At 39.7% G+C, this 21,203-nt stretch overlaps 1 protein-coding gene across 6 annotated transcripts in view; it reads right to left on the bottom strand.

Moving 5' to 3' along the window:
• FARS2 (phenylalanyl-tRNA synthetase 2, mitochondrial) overlaps positions 1–21,203 on the bottom strand; it is a 405,583-nt gene that overhangs the window by 309,813 nt on the left and 74,567 nt on the right. For 3 of the 6 annotated variants that reach the window (XM_068236845.1, XM_068236841.1, XM_068236840.1), the window contains exons 3-4: positions 15,451–15,493; positions 15,316–15,375 (exon numbers count right to left, since the gene is read on the bottom strand). The exons of 1 other annotated variant lie outside the window; for it this stretch is intronic. In XM_068236845.1, the coding sequence (XP_068092946.1) occupies positions 15,316–15,375; positions 15,451–15,493 (103 nt within the window). The remainder of the gene's footprint in view (positions 1–15,315; positions 15,376–15,450; positions 15,494–21,203) is intronic. 2 more of the 6 variants (XM_068236843.1, XM_068236842.1) reach the window with 2 other exon arrangements.

The following is a 21,203-nucleotide window of genomic DNA, read 5'->3' as shown; positions in this document are numbered from 1 at the left end:
CAGGTGAGCAACATCATTAACATTTCCTCTTACAAACTTGACCCAGTGGAATTGTCGGTATTGGAGAAAGGATTGGGGTTTGTGCCTACTCATCTTGACAGCATGTTTGAGTGGGAAGTGGACTGGTTTAGGTTCATAAGGAGGCTGAAATTGAAGGCCTTTTTCAAAGATGACATGCCTGAGAGTGGGACTGACAATAGATTATCCAGGTACACACAGCGTTCTGATTGGTCTCCAGAGGAACAATTTCCAGCTATTGATAACTTTGAAAAAGCGGTCAGACAAGAAATCACCAGAAACTGGGACATTAGCAAATTCAGTCATCCCAACTTAACTGCAAATCAAAGTGTGGCCCTGAAGCGGTTAGCTGATAATGCTGACATTATTATCACTAAGGCAGATAAGGGAGGGGCAACTGTGATACAGGACACTAGTAGTTACCTGAGAGAGGGTTTCAAGCAGGTACAGAATGAATTACACTATACTAAATGTGACAGTGATCCTACTACAATAGTAAAAGGAAAGGTTGATCGTTTATTATCTGCTGCTGTGGAGGATGAGGTGATTGACAGCAAGTTGGCCAAGAGCCTGACAGTAGAGCATCCTAGCATACCTCTTTTATACTTGTTGCCGAAAATCCATAAACAGCTTACTGACCCCCCCGGACGCCCGATTGTGTCCAGTAGGGGTTCAGTATTATACCCCTTAGCAGGTTTTTTGGATATGCATTTACAAAGTATTGTTAATTCATTTCCTCACTGCCTAAAAGACACCACTGACTTGTTGGTGAGGCTGGAGGCATTGAATGAGGTACCAAGTGACATCATCTTTTGCAGCCTTGACATCCAAAGCCTCTTCACGGCAATACCTCAGGATGAGGCTATTACTGTCATTGAGGACAAGTTACTTGAAACCAGTCTCTCTAATGGAATGGTATATTTTCTACTAGATTGTCTGGAACTCATTCTCAAATCCAATTATTTCAGGTTCCATAATGATTTTTATATACAGCGCCAAGGGGCAAGTATGGGATCTCCGGCTGCTCCCTCTGTCGCCAATATATTTGTTGAATCATTGGAGCGCACTATGTTTTTGTGCAATCCAAAATTCAATAGATATATATACCAATACTATCGTTTTGTCGATGATGTGTTACTCCTATGGAGGGGCCCTGAGGAAATGCTCCATGAGATGGTTAACGAGGCCAACACGATGCACCCGACGATTAAATTTTCGCTTGAAGTGGCTAGGGACGCTATAAATTTTTTGGATGTGTCTCTCAAGGTCGTCGATTGCCGGTTCGTTACTAAGTTGTTCCGGAAGCCCACAGACCGCAATAATTTATTGCGGTGTGATAGCCATCACCCAAGACATGTGGTTAAAGCAATACCAAGGGGGCAGTTCCTCAGGGCCAGACGTATCTGCACTAGAGATGAGGATTTTTTGAAGGCTGGTCAAGAGTTGACCGCCAAGTTTGCACGGAAAGGCTACAACACACGCCATCTTGCTAGGGTCAATAATGATGTAAGGGCAATAAGTAGGTCTACCCTGCTAACAAGCAATGGTCACACTAGGCAACAGAAAGGGGTCCCTTTTGTTATGAATCTTGGTAAAAATACGGAGTTGATTAAGAAATCAGTACGGAGATTCTGGCCTATGTTGAGAAATGACAGAGAGCTAGGGTCACTATTTAGTGAGGAACCCCTTTTTTCCTTAAGAAGGGGTAGGACTGTTTATGACAGGGTGAGACGCACTGACACTTCCCCCAGTGATGCTAATGCTACCACAGGGAGGGCGGGGACGTACCCATGCCTCAATTGCAATGTGTGCAGTGGCATCATTAGGGGGGAGAGAATTGGTCACCCACACACAGGTCATGAGGTCCCCATCAAAGGTAGACATTATTGTTCCACTGCATGGGTGGTATACGGGTTGAAGTGCCCGTGTGGACTCATGTATGTGGGAGAAACGACCAGAGCAGTTAGGACCCGCATACAAGAACATAAAAGGGCCATTACTAGATATGCTGAGGGTGAACGAAAAAGTTACGACACCTCAGTGGCTAGGCATTTTTTTGCGGCGGGTCATAATGCTGCCCAATTAAGGTGGTGTGTGTTGGAGGCTGTAGCCACCTCGAAGAGAGGGGGAAACCGTGAGAAATTGCTAAAACAACGGGAGGCAAGGTGGATCCATATGCTGGATGTAGTGACTCCAAGAGGCATGAACGAAAGACTGCCCCTTAAATGTTTCCTATAAATGTGTTTTACAACATGTTTTAATTTATATAATTTATATGCTTTTTATAGTGGGCAACGCATAGGATGTCTTGTAGACCATATGATTGGTAGTAGATGGATTGGTATATGCAGTACTTACAACCCCATGTTTGTTCACAGGTGGTTCTGTGGCAGTCCTTGAGGGGAAGTGCCAGAAAGTACGGTCAGTTCTGATGAAAGTTTTTTGGTAGCCAAATTGGAGTGCCATTTGACCAGTTCTTTTACATTAATGTGATATATCCTCACGGACATTATGTGCTATGGACCAGGGGGTTAAATGTTTAAATGTTTAAATGGTTAAATGTTTTGGTGGGTGGAGCTGAGTAGGGTGTGGTGGGCCACACCTGATTGTGTATTTATATGTGGTTGTACACATTTCACTGTTGTTATACACCTGATGAAGGATCAATGATCCGTAACATGTAGTGTTTTGTTCGCCAATACACAGCAAGTTTGCAGAGCCAGTGGTGTGCCGTCTCTTTTCTACTATTGATGCTTTACGAGCTGTACGGGCAGTCCAGCTGAGACTCGGCACCGGCCTATGTGCAGGTATATCTAGACCTGAGATATCCTTTTTCATACAATTGACTTTTTCTATCAAATAAAGATTGTGCCTAATGCCAGGCAATGTAAAGATTAAGGAATGCATTTAATCTTAATAAGGACTAGCAGTTCATTCATGAAAACATAGTGCAGATTTATGCTTATGCCAATATGCAGTCATTTTCTTCTGCAATGACATGTACAAGATAATATACGGTAAATGTAACTGCTGAAGTAATGCACACATTAGCTGAATGTTGCTCCTATGCCAGTGTTTTTTATTATATCTTGCAGTGTCCCAAAGTCTGGAATGCCCTAAAATCCTGTGAATTATGAACTTTCACAGATAGTAAGATGAAGTGTTTAAATTTCTTATATCAAAAGTGAGCATTTATAATCAAACTATTAAAATGAAACTGAAGGCAATACTTCTTCCTTTAGTTTTGGACAGAACCTGAAGAATTAGAATGTGAGTGTCAGATCAGTGTTTTCTGTATCCCCCAGGTAAGATTTTACATCCCATACCTGCGGCAGCTGGTGCCAGCAGAGACAGTAAGGTAAATTCAAATATTTTGCAGGGACAAGACAAAGAAGTAATCTCGCCATGAGGCACCTGTGCAGTAAAAGCCATTCCAGGAAGATTTCTCTTATTGAATACAAGCAACCTTGATTTAAAGATATCTTCTTTTAGATCAATGATACATATTTCAAAGCATCTAAAGCAACTATGAATCACATTAACAAAGAAAAACAAATATTGTAAAACAATGAGTGAACCTAGAGATGGCAGAGAATCAACTTTCTCATAGACAGCCCATGTTGCTGGTAACAATCATGCAATGCAGTAGCCTCATTTCTGGTAGCTATGTTCAGTAAATACTTGTGGGTAAAATATTGAAATCTGATTTTTTTTCCATTTTTTTGTGGCAATTCTGAAAGATGTTTCCCTATTTCCAAAAAATGTGGGAAAAAGTGTGGGAAATGCGGTAAAAGTGCAGTATTTCAGCAGTAAGCATGTGATAAACAATAAAAATAGTCTTTAATGGTCTTCCATTAGCTAGGGTAGTCTTTGGAAGGTTTTATTTGGGGAGTGGAGGTGTAACTGATTATGTAGCAAACTAAGGAATGTAAATTTGTAGGTATCCCACATTAAAAAAAATCCAGTAAATATTTGGAGTTTTATTTCTATAACTCTTTTCAGTTACACAGCCTGAATAGGAACTCCACCAAAAACTGCAGAAGCGCATTGACTTTACTTTACCGGCAGATACAGGCAGGTCATAAAGTGGATCCGAGATAAACTTTTACTCATTGCATAATTGTGTTCCTTTCATATAGTTTAACCACTTCCCAACTGAGAGGTTTTACCCCCTGACCACCAGAGCAATTTTCACCTTTCAGCGCTCCTTCCATTCATTCGTCTATAATTTTATCATTACTTATCGCAATGAAATGAACTATATCTTGTTTTTTTCGCCACCAATTAGGCTTTCTTTAGGTGGGACATTATGCCAAGAATAATTTTATTCTAAATGTGTTTTAATGGGAAAATAGGAAAAAATGTGGGAAAAAAATTATCTTTTTTCAGTTTTCGGCCTTTATAGTTTTTAAATAATGCATGCTACTGTAATTAAAACCCATTAAATGTATATGCCTATTTATCCCGGTTATAAAACCGTTTAAATTATGTCCCTATCACAATGTTTGCCGCCAATATTTTAGTTGGAAATAAAGGTGCATTTTTTTCAGTTTTGCGTCCATCCCTAATTATAAGCCCATAGTTTATAAAGTAACAGTGTTATACCCTCTTGACATAAATATTTAAAAGTTCAGTCCCTAAGGTAACTATTTATGTATTTTTTTTAAATTGTAAATTTTTTATTTTTTTTTTAATTACAAAAAAATAATAATTGGGGAGTGTGGGAGGTAAGGAGTTAATTTTTTGTGTAAAACAAGTTTATTTGTGTGTAAAAAATGGTTAGGGTGTAGTTTTACTATTTGGCCACAAGATGGCAACATTACCAATTTGTTTCATGCGACCTGCAAGCGTCCTTCCGGACGCTTGCAGGAAGTAGAAAGAGGCTGGGACTTTGTTATTTTTTCACAATGATCGCGCTGCTCAGCCGAGCGGCAGCAGATCATTGCGGGGCTTAGATCAACGAACGGGAATGGATTTTCCCGTTCGTTGATCTCTGAGCGAGCGGGCGGCGGCGTGTTTACTAGCGGCGGGCGGCGTGTTTACGAGCGGGAGCGCGGACAGCGGCGGGAGTGCGCAGAGTACGGATTTCTCCGTCCCTGGGGGTGAAAGGATGGAAAAAGGGGCGGAGAAATCCGTACGTGCGGGGGTAAAGTGGTTAAAGGGCATTCCTCAAGCCAAATACTTTTTTTGTTTTGTTTTAAAACTCTTATTCCCTATAAACTAAACAAGCCTCGCCCACAGCTTTTCAGAGAGCCTTGGCACTGTAGCAAGGGCGTATGGGAGATCAGTCTGGGCAGGAGGAAGAGGAGGTTACTAGCCAGAGATTTCAGAGGCAGAGGGGAGAAGGGAGGAGGAGAGCAGAGTGAATTTGTCACAGGCAGAGAGCTGGAGATGCTATCAGCTTTGCCTGTGTGTAATGTTTACAAACAACATGGCTGTGTCATTGTATCACAGTAAGAAATAATCATATTGTGTTGAAGCTGTTTGCAGCTAGATTTGCTGTGTAAACTATCTAAACTTTAGATAAGATATATAGACAAGTTACTTGTTATAGATAGTTTTTCATCTCGCATCTGCTTTAACCCCCTTGCCGGTTATCCCGAGCTCAGCTCGGGGTAACCTGCGCAGGAGGATTTCTCAGGCCCCGCTGGGCCGATTTCTATCAAATAAAAAGCAGCACACGCAGCCGGCACTTTGCCAGCCGCGTGTGCTGCCTGATCGCCGCTGCTCTGCGGCGATCCGCCGCGAGCATCGGCGAAAGAGGGTCCCCCCAGCCGCCCGAGCCCAGCGCAGCCGGAACAAACAGTTCCGGCCAGCGCTAAGGGCTGGATCGGAGGCGGCAGACGTCAGGACGTCGGCTGATGTCCATGACGTCACTCCGCTCATCGCCATGGCGACGAGGAAAGCGAAACAAGGAAGGCCGCTCATTGCGGCCTTCCTTGTTACTTTTGATCGCCGGAGGCGATCGAAAGTGCGGATCCGGAGCGCCCTCTAGTGGGCTTTCATGCAGCCAACTTTCAGTTGGCTGCATGAAATAGTTTTTTTTTTATTTAAAAAAAAAACTCCCGCAGCCTCCCTGGCGATTTTAATAGAACGCCAGGGAGGTTAACCACTTAAGGACCGCAGTCTTTTCACCCCTTAAGGACCAGAGCCTTTTTTCCATTCAGACCACTGCAGCTTTAATGGTTTATTGCTCAGTCATACAAGCTACCATCTAAATGAATTTTACCTCCTTTTCTTGTCACTAATACAGCTTTCTTTTGGTGCTATTTGATTGCTGCTGCGATTTTTACTTTTTATTATATTCATCAAAAAAGACATGAATTTTGGCAAAAAAATGATTTTTTTATCTTTCTGTGCTGACATTTTTCAAATAAAGTAAAATTTCTGTATACATGCAGCGCGAAAAATGTGGACAAACATGTTTTTGATTTAAAAAAACCCATTCAGTGTATATTTATTGGTTTGGGTAAAAGTTATAGCGTTTACAAACTATGGTGCAAAAATTGAATTTTCCCATTTTGAAGCATCTCTCTCATTTCTGAGCACCTGTCAGGTTTCATGAGGTGCCAGAATTCCAGGATAGTATAAATACCCCCCAAATGACCCCATTTTGGAAAGAAGACACCCCAAAGTATTCACTTAGAGGCATGGTGAGTTCATAGAAGATTTTATCTTTTGTCACAAGTTAGTAGAAAATGACACTTTGTGACAAAAAAAATAAATAAAAAAAAAGTTTCCATTTCTGCTAACTGGTGACAAAAAAAAATGAAATCTGCCACGGACTCACCATGCCCCTCTCTGAATACCTTGAAGTGTCTAGTTTCCAAAATGGGGTCATTTGTGGGGTGTGTTTACTGTCCTGGCATTTTGGGGGGTGCTAAATTGTAAGCACCCCTGTAAAGCCTAAAGGTGCTCATAGGACTTTGGACCCCTTAGCGCACCTAGGCTGCAAAAGAAATGTCACACATGTGGTATCACCTTACTCAGGAGAAATAGTATAATGTGTTTTGGGGTGTATTTTTACACATACCCATGATGGGTGGGAGAAATATCTCTGTAAATGAGATTTCTTTTGATTTTTTTACACACAATTGTCCATTTACAGAGATATTTCTCCCACCCAGCATGGGTATGTGTAAAAATACACCCCAAAACACATTATACTACTTCTCCTGAGTACGGCGATACCACATGTGTGACACTTTTTTGCACCCTAACTGCGCTAAGGGGCCCAAAGTCCTATGAGTACCTTTAGGATTTCACAGGTCATTTTGAGGCATTTATTTTCTAGACTACTCCTCACGGTTTAGGGCCCCTAAAATGCCAGGACAGTATAGGAACCCTACAAGTGACCCCATTTTAGAAAGAAGACACCCCAAGGTATTCCGTTAGTAGTATGGGGAGTTCATAGAAGATTTCATTTTTTTTTCACAAGTTAGCGGAAATTGATTTTTATTGGTTTTTTCACAAAGTGTCATTTTCCACTAACTTGTGACAAAAAATAAAATCGTCTATGAATTCCCCATACACCTAATTGAATACCTTGGGGTGTCTTCTTTCTAAAATGGGGTCACTTGTGGGGTTCCTATAATGCCCTGGCATTTTAGGGGCCCTAAACCGTGAGGAGTAGTCTAGAAACCAAATGCCTCAAAATGACCTGTGAAATTCTAAAGGTACTCATAGGACGTTGGGCCTCTTAGCGCACCTAGGTTGCAAAAAAGTGTCACACATGTGGTATCGCCGTACTCAGGAGAAGTAGTATAATGTGTTTTAGGGTGTATTTTTACACATACCCATGCTGGGTGGGAGAAATATCTCTGTAAATTAAAATGTTTTGATTTTTTTTACACACAATTGTCCCTTTACAGAGAGATTTCTCCCACCCAGCATGGGTATGTGTAAAAATACACCCCAAAACACATTATACTACTCCTGAGTACGGCGATATCACATGTGACACTTTTTTGCAGCCTAGGTGCGCTATGGGGCCCAACGTCCTATTCACAGGTCATTTTGAGGTATTTGGTTTCTAGGCTACTCCTCACGGTTTAGGGCCCCTAAAATGCCAGGGAAGTATAGAAACCCCACAAGTGACCCCATTTTAGAAAGAAGACACCCCAAGGTATTCCGTTAGGTGTATGGTGAGTTCATAGAAGATTTTATTTTTTGTCACAAGTTAGTGGAAAGTGACACTTTGTGAAAAAAAAACAATACAAATCAATTTCCGCTAACTTTTGACAAAAAATAAAATCTTCTATGAACTCGTCATACACCTAACAGAATACCTTGGGGTGTCTTCTTTCTAAAATGGGGTCACTTGTGGGGTTCCTATACTGCCCTGGCATTTTAGGGGCCCAAAACCACGAGGAGTAGTCTGGAAACCAAATGCCTCAAAATGACTGTACAGGGGTATATGCATCTGCAAATTTTGATGACAGGTGGTCTATGAGGGGCCGAATTTTGTGGAACCGGTCATAAGCAGGGTGGCTTCTTAGATGACAGGTTGTATTGGCACTGAAGTGCAGGAATGTTCTCAAATCGTGACCTGGACATGGCAATTAAGTCGTACCAGCAGTGATCAGAAAAAACAATTCTGTCACTGCGGTGGGGCGGGTGAGGGTTTGGCCGGGTGATCAGAAGCCCGCAGGGGGCATATTAGGGCCTGATCTGATGGGTAGCAGTGACAGGTTCTAGGGAGGATATGAGGGTGTGTGTGTGTGTGGGGGGGGGGTGTTCAGGAGCCCCCAGGGGGCAGTTTAGGACCTAATCTAAAAAATAGCGTTGAGATAGTGACAGGGAGTGATTAATGGGAGATTAGGGGGGTGATTGGGTGCAAACAGGTGTCTGAGGGGTGGGCAGGGGGGGTCTGATGGGTGCAGTGGGCGATCAGGGGGCAGGATCAGTGTGCTTGGGTACTTACTAGGAGGGCTGCAACCTGCCCTGGTGGTCCCTCAATCACTGGGACCACCAGGGCAGGAGGCAGCCTGTATAATACGCTTTGTATACATTACAAAGCGTATTATCCGCTTTACATGCGGCAGATCGGGGGTTAACAACCCGCCGCCGCTGCTAATTGGCTGGCGGGTTGACGTCGCGGGTGGGCACATCCAGCGTGCAATCCCCGGCCAGCTAGTCCGCAACGAGCCGCCGCCGATCGGCGTATTGCGGTCGTTGCGGGCTCCACTTTGCCGCCGGCAAGTGGTTAAAATCACAATGCAGTAAAATATATAGATATATATATATATATATATATATATATATATATATCGATATATATATATATATATAGATAGATAGATCTATAGATAGATAGATAGATAGATCTATAGATAGATAGATAGATCTATATATATATATAGATAGATCTATATATATATATATATATGTAGATAGATCTATATATATATATATATATATATATATGTAGATAGATCTATATATATATATATATATAGATAGATCTATATATATATATATATATATAGATAGATCTATATATATATATATAGATAGATCTATATATATATATATATATATATATATATATATATATATATATATATATATAGATAGATCTATATATCTATATATATATATATATATATATAGATAGATCTATATATATATATATATAGATAGATCTATATATATATATATATATATATATATATATAGATAGATCTATATATATATATATATATATATATAGATAGATAGATCTATATATATATATATATATATATATATATATATATATAGATAGATCTATATATATATATATATATATATATATATATATAGATAGATCTATATATATATATATATATATAGATAGATCTATATATATATATATATATATATATATATATATATATATATATAGATAGATAGATCTATATATATATATATATATATATATATATATATATATATATATATATATATATATATGTGGTTGGGAGGGGATCAAGGGATACATGGGGGGGGAGTGCTGGATAAAAAAAAGTTTATTTTTACACTAAAATCGCACAGCCTGTCACGGCTGCAGGCTGTGCGTCTCTCCCTGTCACACAAGATCCACAGTGACAGGGAGAGGGAGGCGGAGAGGGAGGCGGAACGGCAACTATGTTGCCTTTCGGAGGGTGATCGCTGTGATTGGCTCACAGCGATCACACGGCAGGGAGCCAATCAGTGACGGCTCCTGCCGATACCCGGAAGCCTTAGCTGTCATAAGACAGCTAAGTGCAGCCGGTTCGGTGCGCGCGATCGCGGCGGTGCCGGTGATAGAGATCTACGCCCTGCCAGCCAGGAGCCCATCAAAACAGGGCGTAGATCTCTATCACCTCGGTCCTTAAGTGGTTAAACTGATCGGTAAATTATGTGCCAACATAACCCCTATTTTTCATGAAAATTCAAATTTTTAGTAAAATATCGTAAAATACTGCACATCTTATGACCTAATTTACCACATTCAGTAAATTATGACTAAAATCTGCCAGAACAGCAATCTGCGGTAAACCACTAAGCCTACCAGAGTTGCCTGTTTTCATCTTCCACAAAGGTTTTCACTCATCAATGTTTATAGATTAGCACCAACATTCAACTCCCACATGACCCTGCTTGCACCTAGCAATTAGTCAAGTATAATATTGTGGTGGACGTGGTCTATCACACTGGAGCTGTACCTGTGGTGGAGAACATTTAGGCCTCTTTTCCACGGGCAATTGAACTGTGTGCTCAGCCATCAGTTACCAGGCAGCAGTGAGCAGTTACCAGGTAGCAGCAAGCAGTAGTGAAAGTTTGAAAGGCATTTTACTACCTATCAACTGCCGTGGAAAAGAGGCCTAAAATAGGTGATTGTGATCTTGTGGCGATGGATCAGTTTTAGAATGATTATCTAATTCATTTAATAAAGCAATCAATAATTACAGGGTGTTAGATCTGGTTTACCATCAATATTCCATCAAAAGCACTGACAAGATAAAACCAAAAATTAAAAACAACAACAAAAAAACAGTTGCATTAAAGTTGCTACAAACCAGCCATTAAAAATGATTAGATCTAGTCTCTGTGAAAAGACAATTGGTTACTTGCAAAGTTACTTTTCCCATTGAAGAAAAAATATTTATAATAATCCAAATCCAAAACAAAATAAGACACACCATCTGAGTTCTGAAAGTGGAAGTTTAGTTTTCCACCCCTTTAAAGAAGAATATAAACATGTTTGCACTGCACCACAACACTTTTAAAGAGTTAGATATTAACAAACTCAAAGAACCCAACTTTGTATGATATGGACCAACATGAATTTAAACCATACAAACCTTAGTCTAAGGCTGCTCACAGTGGGACATTACAGGCGCATGTTAGAGCAGCCTGTAACGCAGCCCAACTGACAGCAATGAAAAATCAATGGGCTGTTCACAGTGCCCACGTTGCAATGGAGTATAACGCTGCACGTTCAATGAAAGTGCAGCATGCTGTGCATTATACTCGTATTTGGCTGCGTTCGGATGTTTGCACATGCTCAGTACGTTGTTTTTTTTTAATTTGCCGCATGCTCCTTTTTCGTTCAATAGTATGCGTCAAAAAGTACGCATCAAGAGATGCATAACACGGCTCTATATAACGTCCAACTTCAATACTAACATGCGTTGCGTTAGGGGCACGTTATGCGACCTTAACGTCGCATGAAACGCAACGTCTTAGTGTGAAAGAGCCCTAAATGGACAGTTTAATGCCATTTTTCAACTAAAAATCATGCACTGCAATGCAAATAGGATTTTTCTATTTTATACCTGGCTTTATTTGTGTGTTTTAGCAAACAAAAAAGTCTATACTCATTCACGGCAGACAAAATAGCCAATTCAAAAATGTAGATGTCCCCAAAGATTTAAGTGATGTTCAATGTCTTTTATTTTTTAAATTAGTTTATTTTTAGTTTGTTCAGCTGAACTATGTGCAATCTAAACGTGTCCAGACTTCTCTCCAACTCCACCATTACCCATCACCGAATGTGTTAAAGCAACACTACAGACTGGGAATAGAACATTAGCCCCTCGGAACTGGAATGGAGGGGAGAAGCTAAGTTCAGGAAGGAAGCTTTACTCCAGGCTTTGCTGTAGCTAAAGTTCAGCTGAAATTATTATTTTGGCTTGTGCAGCTGCTTTGCATACACAGCATAAACTACATCAGAGTACTGCAGAAAAATACAGTGCCTTTAGAAAAAAAATGTAGCAAGATCAAACTGAACTCCATTGCCAAAATTCGAATAAACCTGGCAACCTGCCCGCTTTACAGAAGTTTCTGGTGGCCTTAAGCTACTACTCGCTAAAGAGAATCTAGTGATCTGAAGGTAAAGAAATGCCCAAGGTAGATAAAGTTCAGGTATTTGATAAAAGCTATGAAAATTTTAATTTCATCTTACCATTTATCTGCTAAAAATACGCTTTATTATCTTGAATAAGCTGAATTCTGCAGAGAATTATCAGAAACCTGAATAAATTGCTGAGCACTACTGTTGTAAGAGTACAGAGAACTGCATAATATGTGCACAAAAAAGGCTTTCTTGTTGAAGACAAATGCCTCATACATTATATAATTTTAGTTTAAATGACGGTATAAAGGAAATTTACCAAACCACTTTTGAATTGTAGCCACATATACTTAATATTTACAGATTGCACCTTCCAACAACGTTACCATTAAAAATGTTAATGGCCCGTTTCCACTTGAGCCGCACGGGTCTGCAAAATGCACGGCAGCACTTCCGGGTCTGCGGCTATGCAGACTAATCCCATCAGTCGTGCCATGGACGACTATAGGATTCGCAGCCTCTCGCACCATTTCGTAAGACAATGTTGGCCGAATTGCTAGCGCAAGCGATTCGGCTGGTGGCGCCATTGTAACCTATGGCGGAGTTTCCCTGAGCGATTTGCCTGCTGGTAAACGCTGCAGATTCCCTGCAGAAACTGCGCCAGTAGAAACGGGCCCTTAGCCAACGATAGATGTACTAGAGTTTGTAATCCAACAGTTACAACCAGTTCAAATGTGTAGCTTCTGTTTATCTAATCTGCATGAGTTTGCAAAGTGTCTTCTAGCTCCCAGTTCTAGAGCACCAACTTCCAGGGGAGAGGTGTATCAGCAAAGTGAGGCCTCTTTTCCACAGGCAGTTGATAGGCAGTGAAATGCCTCTCAAACTCTCACAGCTGCATGCTGCTGCCTGGTAAATGATCACTGCTGATTGGTAACTGCTTGCTGAGCACACCGTTCAACTGTAACGGAAAAAAGGCCTTAGTGAAAGAGAAGGAGGGAGGTGCATCTGTATTGTAAGTGACGGAGGAGGAAAAAGGCAACTCTTTCTTTGCAATATGGCTTTAAAATAGCACAGATACCCAGCATCGAGGTACAGATAAGATACCCTGCTATGTTTATATATACTGTACTGTAGTTATACGCTATTATTATTATTATATAATTTATAAGTTATGAGCCCAAGCTCTCACATTGCTTCTTTACAGTCACCAGGACAGGAAGTGCTGAATATCTCATGAAAAAAAAAGTATATTTGAACCCATTTATAAGCAGCTCCTTTATTAATTTAACATATCAGTGTAACAACACAATGCCTGGAGTAGCACTTTAACTTGCTAAGGCTTCCATAGTATTTTACAGATTATGAGTGGGGATAAATATAGTGAGCAATATCTTACATAGCTCTGCATATGTGAATACTGAGTTATGACACTTTAGGCAGAACATATTAACATAATAATCTAGTGTTTGGTTATTTTTTGCTTTTTATTTTACTTTATTCATGCTGGTGCTTTGTGGGATTTTGCACTACAAGGCAATAAAAAAAGTTTGTCTGTAAAATCCTCATCTATTCTAATGGGACAGTTTCCATTTGCTGGCATAGGCAGCATCTGCCCCTTGATGCATGCTGGTGATTGCTGATTGATATTCTGCTTATTATGGGAGTTTAAAGGGAATGCCTGCCAAACACCTCAGAATGTTTTTTTCATTGAAGGGTTTGGCAAGGAGTCACAATGCAAACGCAATACACCTCTATTGATTTGCATTGCCGCCTTTCCACTAATGAATTACTTCTGAAATGGTTCAAGAATAAACAGGGCCTTACAGTACTTGGGGTAAATATTTCCCACTAAAATCTCCTCTCACGTCATGTTTGGGTAGTTGGAAATGACTGAGACTGAAAGCAAAGATAACTCTCCGACAGGAGTCTAAACAACAATAAAAACTTTTTATTCAATTGAATATGTTTACAACTTTTGGATTTTTTTTCCACTCCTTGCTGCAGAGATTTCCTCTGTCGTGTTACAGGTGGTCACCAGGAGAACATGAAAGTAAATCACTCAGACTGAAACAAAGTAAACAAAAACAAATCAACCAAAAATAACAAACTCCTCTTTTAAAAACAAAAATAAACAATGGCAGTAGTTCCAGGATTGAAACATGGAACATCCTTCTATTTTTGCAAGGCGAAGATTTCTCTCTTTTCCTGTGAGTTGGTATAGTCTGGGTAAGCTTTCTACAGTACTACAAAGTGTTACAGAACTGTGCCTACAACATTACATATTGACAGATCGGGGCAGATTTATCAAACCCCTTGCATGTAGCTTACTGTAAACCTAAAGCTATATACATTTAAAGTATAATTTACAAAATGATTATTTGTGATCATTTCCACTGAAAATGTATAACATGATCCCAGACACTGGTGACTTACCCTTCAGTAATCAGCTAAATGGAAAAACTCCTTGGACAGTGCTATTATAGCTTTCACAGTGGAAGCAATAGTGTTGTACCGTGTTAAGCCTCATACACATGAGGCACAGATGTCTCCTGTTGCCAGGAGACAAGAGACCAGGGAGCGACAGGTATCCATACGTCTCGCCAGAAAGGCAGAGACGGCGCGGCGGAAGCTGTCTGTGAAGGGAGCATCCCCTGGCCGGATGCTCCATTCACTTGCCTTTGTCTCCTGTCGCTAGCCAGCATACACAACCAGTACGCGTGGCGGACTAGCGACAGTTGCGGAGACGGAAGTTGCGGCGATTGAACTTTTCAATTGCACGGCAACTTTACTTTCTGGTGACAGTTTGTGTGTTTGTGGCGACAGTTGTGCCCCGTGTGTATAGGCCATAAGCCATCAGTAAAAGCAAGAAGTTTTGAATCAGGATGATACCATTTATTGGCTAAGTTACAAGTTAGCCTATCATCCTGATTCAAAACTTCTAGCTTTCACAGCAGGGGGCCTCACACTCACTTTCTAACCTTCTTCCTTGAAGTGAACATACTTCTCAGTCTGCATATCGATCAATCCTAAACAGTCACCTAAAATGATCAAGAAAAAAATAATTCAAGCAATTATCCAATGTATGTATGTAGCATTACACAGATGTAACATACCTACTACAGCATAGCAAGTGAAATCACAGTCCACTGTTGCACACTACAAGAAAGCAGAAGCACAAATGTGATTGGACCTCTGGTACAACCTACAATAACAATATCATTTAGGTCGAGAGCCAAGCCTGGAGAGTTAACTGAAGACATATCAGTTGCAAAGTGACTGAATAGCCAACCAGTGCAAATAACTTTCACTGTACACTTTCACTGTACCTGCGCCATACTCAACTAAAATCAGTTAATAAATGGCCATCAGTGTGTAATAGTAAGGCGTTGTCTGAGGGACCACAACTCAGGTTGAAAAAATAAGTACAATTATATATCTTAAGTACAACACTTTTAATAAACAAAAACGTTTTCAGGTCAGTCTTCAGAATTAAAAATGGCATGATTTCAATGCTGTATAATTAATTCCACACATCAACTTGCCCTATTGCTAAGATGCAATTTGCCAATGAGACATTAATTGGAGGCTTGAAACCTACCACAGAGATGTGTACTTCAAAACAGTTATGTTATTTTAATAAGCAAAGTAGCTGGTGATTTACAAATAATTAATGTAAATCTGGAATTAATGTGGTGTCTAATTTCTCAGCAAATATGTTGACTAATTTAGCTTTTCATATTAACCAAGTTATATAGGCGTCCAGATCTTTATGCTGGATGCTATAACTAAACCCAAATTATATAAATGGATCTGAACCCTTAACCTCACAATAATAAACAGCCAATTTTAAAATATTATATGGCAAGCCTATAAAACAAACTTTATCTGATTATTTAAAAGTATCAGAAAGTCAATGTCAGTATACATTACACAAGTGTTAATTGCAGGTCACTTTGTTCTGTAACTCTACTTGAGTAGAGATCTCCTTCAAAAAGGTTAAAGAATCAAAGCTACTTCCATGCAAAAATAAATAATAATATATAAGATGCAAACTATTTTACCACACTATGCCAGACCAGCTTGAGTGGGTAGTATACCCAATGCACAGTTATTGAGCAGCCTGGGAATGTCTATTGCAATATTGCAACAATGATTTCAGTATCCAACATTAGGGGATTGTGGGAACGGCTCATAAAAAAGCATGGGTTCCCTCATCATGTCCATTGGGCTGTTGCTGTCTGCACCTTAAAGGGAATCTGAAGTGAAAATAAACTTATGATATAATGAATTGTGTGTGTAGTCCAGCTAACTTGCATTATTTAACTTTATCAGTTAGCCATTAAAAGGTATTACTTTTACAAGACTTTGTTTTTTTCTACCTACATATTTTTACTAGTCCAGCTAAGAAATAGAACATTAGTAGAAAAGAACATAGTCTGCTATTGTTTCCAGTACAGGAATAGTTAAGAAACTTCACTTGTTATCTATGCAAAAGAGCTTCTCTGAGCTCTCCGACCCAACTCTGTGACAATCCTATTTTCTGAAGCACTTATACACCATGGAAGTAGCTTTGATTCTTTAATCTTTTTGAAGGAGATCTCTACTCAAGTAGAGTTACAGAACAAAGTGACCTGCAATTAACACTTGTGTAATGTATACTGACATGGGCCGAATACTTTTGCAAGTTTTGCAAGCCACTGTGTGTATGTATGCATGCACGTATGTATGTATGTATGTATGTATGTATGTATGTATGTATGTATGTATGTATGTATGTATGTATATATATATATATATATATATATATATATATATATATATATATATATATATATATATATATATATATATATATATACACGCAGTTGGTGAGCTTAAACGCGTTAAAGCGTAACCAAGAGCCCCTGTCACTGTTTTCCTGTTGTGTGTTGCAGCACCCACTGTATTTATATATTTCTTATGGAGATTGGGGTTCTCCAGTGCTGCGTGCATGCTTTGCATAGTATTGCATAAAATTTGGTTTGTGCTGCTCATCCCTTGGCTTATGTTATTTTCCCCTGTGTGAGCGTGCATAACCACACCCATCTCTAGCACAGTTAAGCATATAAATGAGCGGTGCTCATAGTTCAGTTAGAAGCTAGTAGAAGGTGAGGTGTTTTTAATTTCATTTCTCCCATTTAGCTGACCCCTGGGCTTTTGGCATGGTTCCCACTAGAACGCTGATAAAAACTAGCATTTTTGCCTGGTTAGAGTAGGACTCACCAGATCGGGGACACTTTGGCGCAGTTGGTGAGCTTAAACGTGTTAAAGCGTAACCAAGAGCCCCTGTCACTGTTTCCTGTTGTGTGCTGCAACACCCTCTGTATATGTGTATATATGTATATATATATATATATATATATATATATATATATATATATACGTTTTTGTGAGTAGGAGGATAGATGCAACAGTTTATCTCTTATTTTCACTTAGGCAAGGTATCCATTTATGCGAAAACGGGCTGATTCCTCGGCCACGAATTCGGATGGAGTTTGGCAGCCTATAGAAGTCTATGCAGAGCATTCCAAATTCGTGGCCGGGGAAAAATCTGAGACCCCGCAGCATAAAAGTGCGCGTCACCATCCGAATTCGATAGCCGCGCAGCTAGAGGGATTCGGCTGCGAGACAAGTTGGAATTGAGCTTTTAGTTGTGAAGACTGTAACAGCAATAGCAAAAGTGGTAAAGCCGTAAGAAAATACTGAAAATCCCCCTGCATGGCCGAGATACAAGGACACCTGCAGCGTGGGTCATTTTTAACAAGAAGTTTTGAATCAGGATGATCATTTTTTTACCTGCTGCATACACTGGACTGCTGATTGTGCAGTATTCTGGCAGGAGTACAGCAATGTCCATAGGCATCAAATTACCCTAGAAAATGGCCGTCAGAATTTAATCCAATATATTTAACACTTAGGACACTCATGCTTGGCAAATGTTGAACACTGATGATTTCTGAATAAAATTGCTTTGGCCTTCAGTCATTCGGAAGGAGTGGTGCACATTATATTCATTAGCTTTTCAGCAGTGAAACTGCTAACAGCCATTCTTATTTCCCAAAAGTGCAGTGAAAACAAAGCTCTTTCTCTGCTGAACAGAAGTCTCTCTGTGATAAAACTGTGCAATCATGCTCAAGAGGACTAGCAGTTTTGACAAGTGGAATAAAAAAAGGAATTGTATGCTTGCTCATACTGTTTTATAACTAAGCAAAAATATTGTTTTGGTGACTATAGCAGGTCAACACTTCAAAAAATAATTGAGCCAAAACATACTTTGTTTCTAAAAGGACAACTACTCAGAATGTATTATTTGTAGCATGGCTGTATAGTTGTCACAAGATATATTCTGTGCAAATCAGGCTTTTTTTGGTGCTACAAAAAAAAACAAAAAAAAAACCTTGAACGGCAGAATTCTACATTATGGGTGGGTTAGGAAAAACCATTCTTAAAAATGAATGGATCAGTTTTATGTAACGGAGATCTATCAATTATGTTCCATGTCAGGCCCTCCCTTTTTAGGTCTGTCTCCCGCTCTGTTGGTGGGGGCGTGGCTATGTGCCTTATAAGTAACCCACCCTGCACCAGAAACCAGTGCTATGATTAAGGACCACTGTGACGCCAAAACATGTCAGCAAGATGGTGTTTTATACCTGATGCAATAAAGAATTTTCATACTTTCAATGTTGTATGGGGCCCACGTTTACTTTTCTCTGTTTTGGGCTGGGGCTGCCTTGTTGGTGCACCATCTGTGCATGGAGGTTTGAGCGGACATACACCGTCATACAATTATGTTCCATGGCATACATCAAAAAAGGCAGATGCTCCAAGAAGGCCTTAGCCTCAATTAGCATGTAGCTGCTAAAACCAAAAGGTTGATAGCATATGCCAGCAGGAATTCATCTCCCTGTCCCCAAAACCATGGGAGGCAGCCAGCTGCATTCACAGAATTTAGAATGAATCAATTTCATATTTGCTTTTATTACTGCTAAACCATAAGTCTCAGCCCTATAAAAATATATATCACTGAGTTCTGGGCGTTAAGGGCCGTTGTGCAGACACCTTATACGATTGGAGTAACAAAGAACAACCATAAATTATATAATATTAGTTCATTATTCCACTTGAAGACTGAGGGTTTTTCCCCTTGTGGACCAGAGCAATTTTCACCTGTCAGTGCTCCTCCCTTTCTTTCAACGATAACTTAATTACTACTAATCAAGGTGTAATGATCTAGATCTTGTTTTTCTCGCCACCAATTAGGCTTTCTTTGGGTGTACAGTATGCTAAGAATTATTTTATCCTAAATGCAATTTAACGTCAATAATAAGAAAAAAAAATTGAAAAAATGCATTATTTCTCCGTCTTTGCCCATTATAGTGTTAAAATAAAACATTCTAGTGTGGATAAAAGCCACACATTTTATTTGCCCATTTGTCCCGGTTATTGCAACGTTTAAAAAATTTCCCTAGTACTATGTATGGCACCAATATTTTATTTGGCAATAAAGGTGCATTTTTTTTCAGTTTTGCGTCCATCACTAATTACAAGCCCATAGATTAAAAGTTAATAGTAATATACCGCCTTGTCATACATTATTAAAAAGTTCAGTCCCTAAGGTAACTACTTATATATATTTTTTATGTAAATTCCCCCCCCCCCTATATATATATATATATATATATATATATATATATATATAAAGTGTGGGTACTATTGGAGGGTGTGTGTGTGTGTGTGTGTGTGTGTGTGTGTGTGTGGGGGGGGATAGTTAATTATAAAAGTCAGTGTGGGGATTTTGATTAAATAAAAATGATTTTTGGTGTGATATACTATTTGGCCACAAGACGTCCTCAGTCATTATTTCCGATTCACGTACGTAAGCACGTGAATCGGAAGTAATGAGTAGCAGTGTAACAACAGGAAGAAACAATGAATGCCAGCGTCTCGTAGACGCCTGTATTCATTGAATCGGGGACTTAGATTTATGAATGGGAGCTGCGTTCCCATTCATTAACCTCCCCGCTAAGCGGCGGTAACAGTGGTGCACGCGCGCAGGCGAAAGGGACCGAGCGTCGGCTGCACGCTACTGCAGACTTGTATTCACGGCCCTGGTGCATCCTGTGAATTTTGCAGGGCCGTGAATATACTGCACGGCATGCAACAAGTAGTTAAGCTTTCATACGGTAAAATCATGTTTGATATCAACCTGATGCAGATCTTTAATGGGTCATGAATATGATATTATTGTATGTGAGCGAAAGGTATGACCAGAAAATAGATGATAATAAAATACTGACCATTATTTTCCCTCCAACAAAGCCAGCATGCAGTGGGAGCTGAAGCAGGGGCAGGACTTCAACTTCTGTCTCCCCAGGCAGATTTTTCAAAAAGATGGACATTTCCACCACGCAGACAACTTCTGAAAGGCTTCCCGTGGGAATGGCTGCTAATCTAAGACTCCTACCTACATGAATGTACTTTCACTAAGGACTTATATTTCCACTAAAGACTCGGACATCTCCAATCTATTAAGTATTATTTTTCTATGTTTTCTCCTTTTTATACCATACTGTGGCTACAGTTTGCATAATTGCTATTCATAATAATTTGTCTGTAGTATTAACATTCATATTTACTATCTTAATAAATGATAAAAAGTACTTTTTGGGGCTATTTACCTGATTTGAGTTTAGTAAAATGGTAGAATCCTTGCCTCTCCGGAGATTTGCTACCCAAAGTATTGTATTCTTTTAGTAAGAATAGATTCTGTTAACCCTTTCTTCTTAGCTCAGATTAGATAGTAGGTTCCTCTTTTCCTAAATAAAAG

This window comes from Hyperolius riggenbachi, chromosome 5 (genome assembly GCF_040937935.1).
Source record: "Hyperolius riggenbachi isolate aHypRig1 chromosome 5, aHypRig1.pri, whole genome shotgun sequence".
NCBI classification, from domain to species: Eukaryota; Metazoa; Chordata; class Amphibia; order Anura; family Hyperoliidae; genus Hyperolius; species Hyperolius riggenbachi.
Note: the sequence above shows the minus strand (reverse complement) of the source record. Positions and strands in the feature narration are given on the sequence as shown.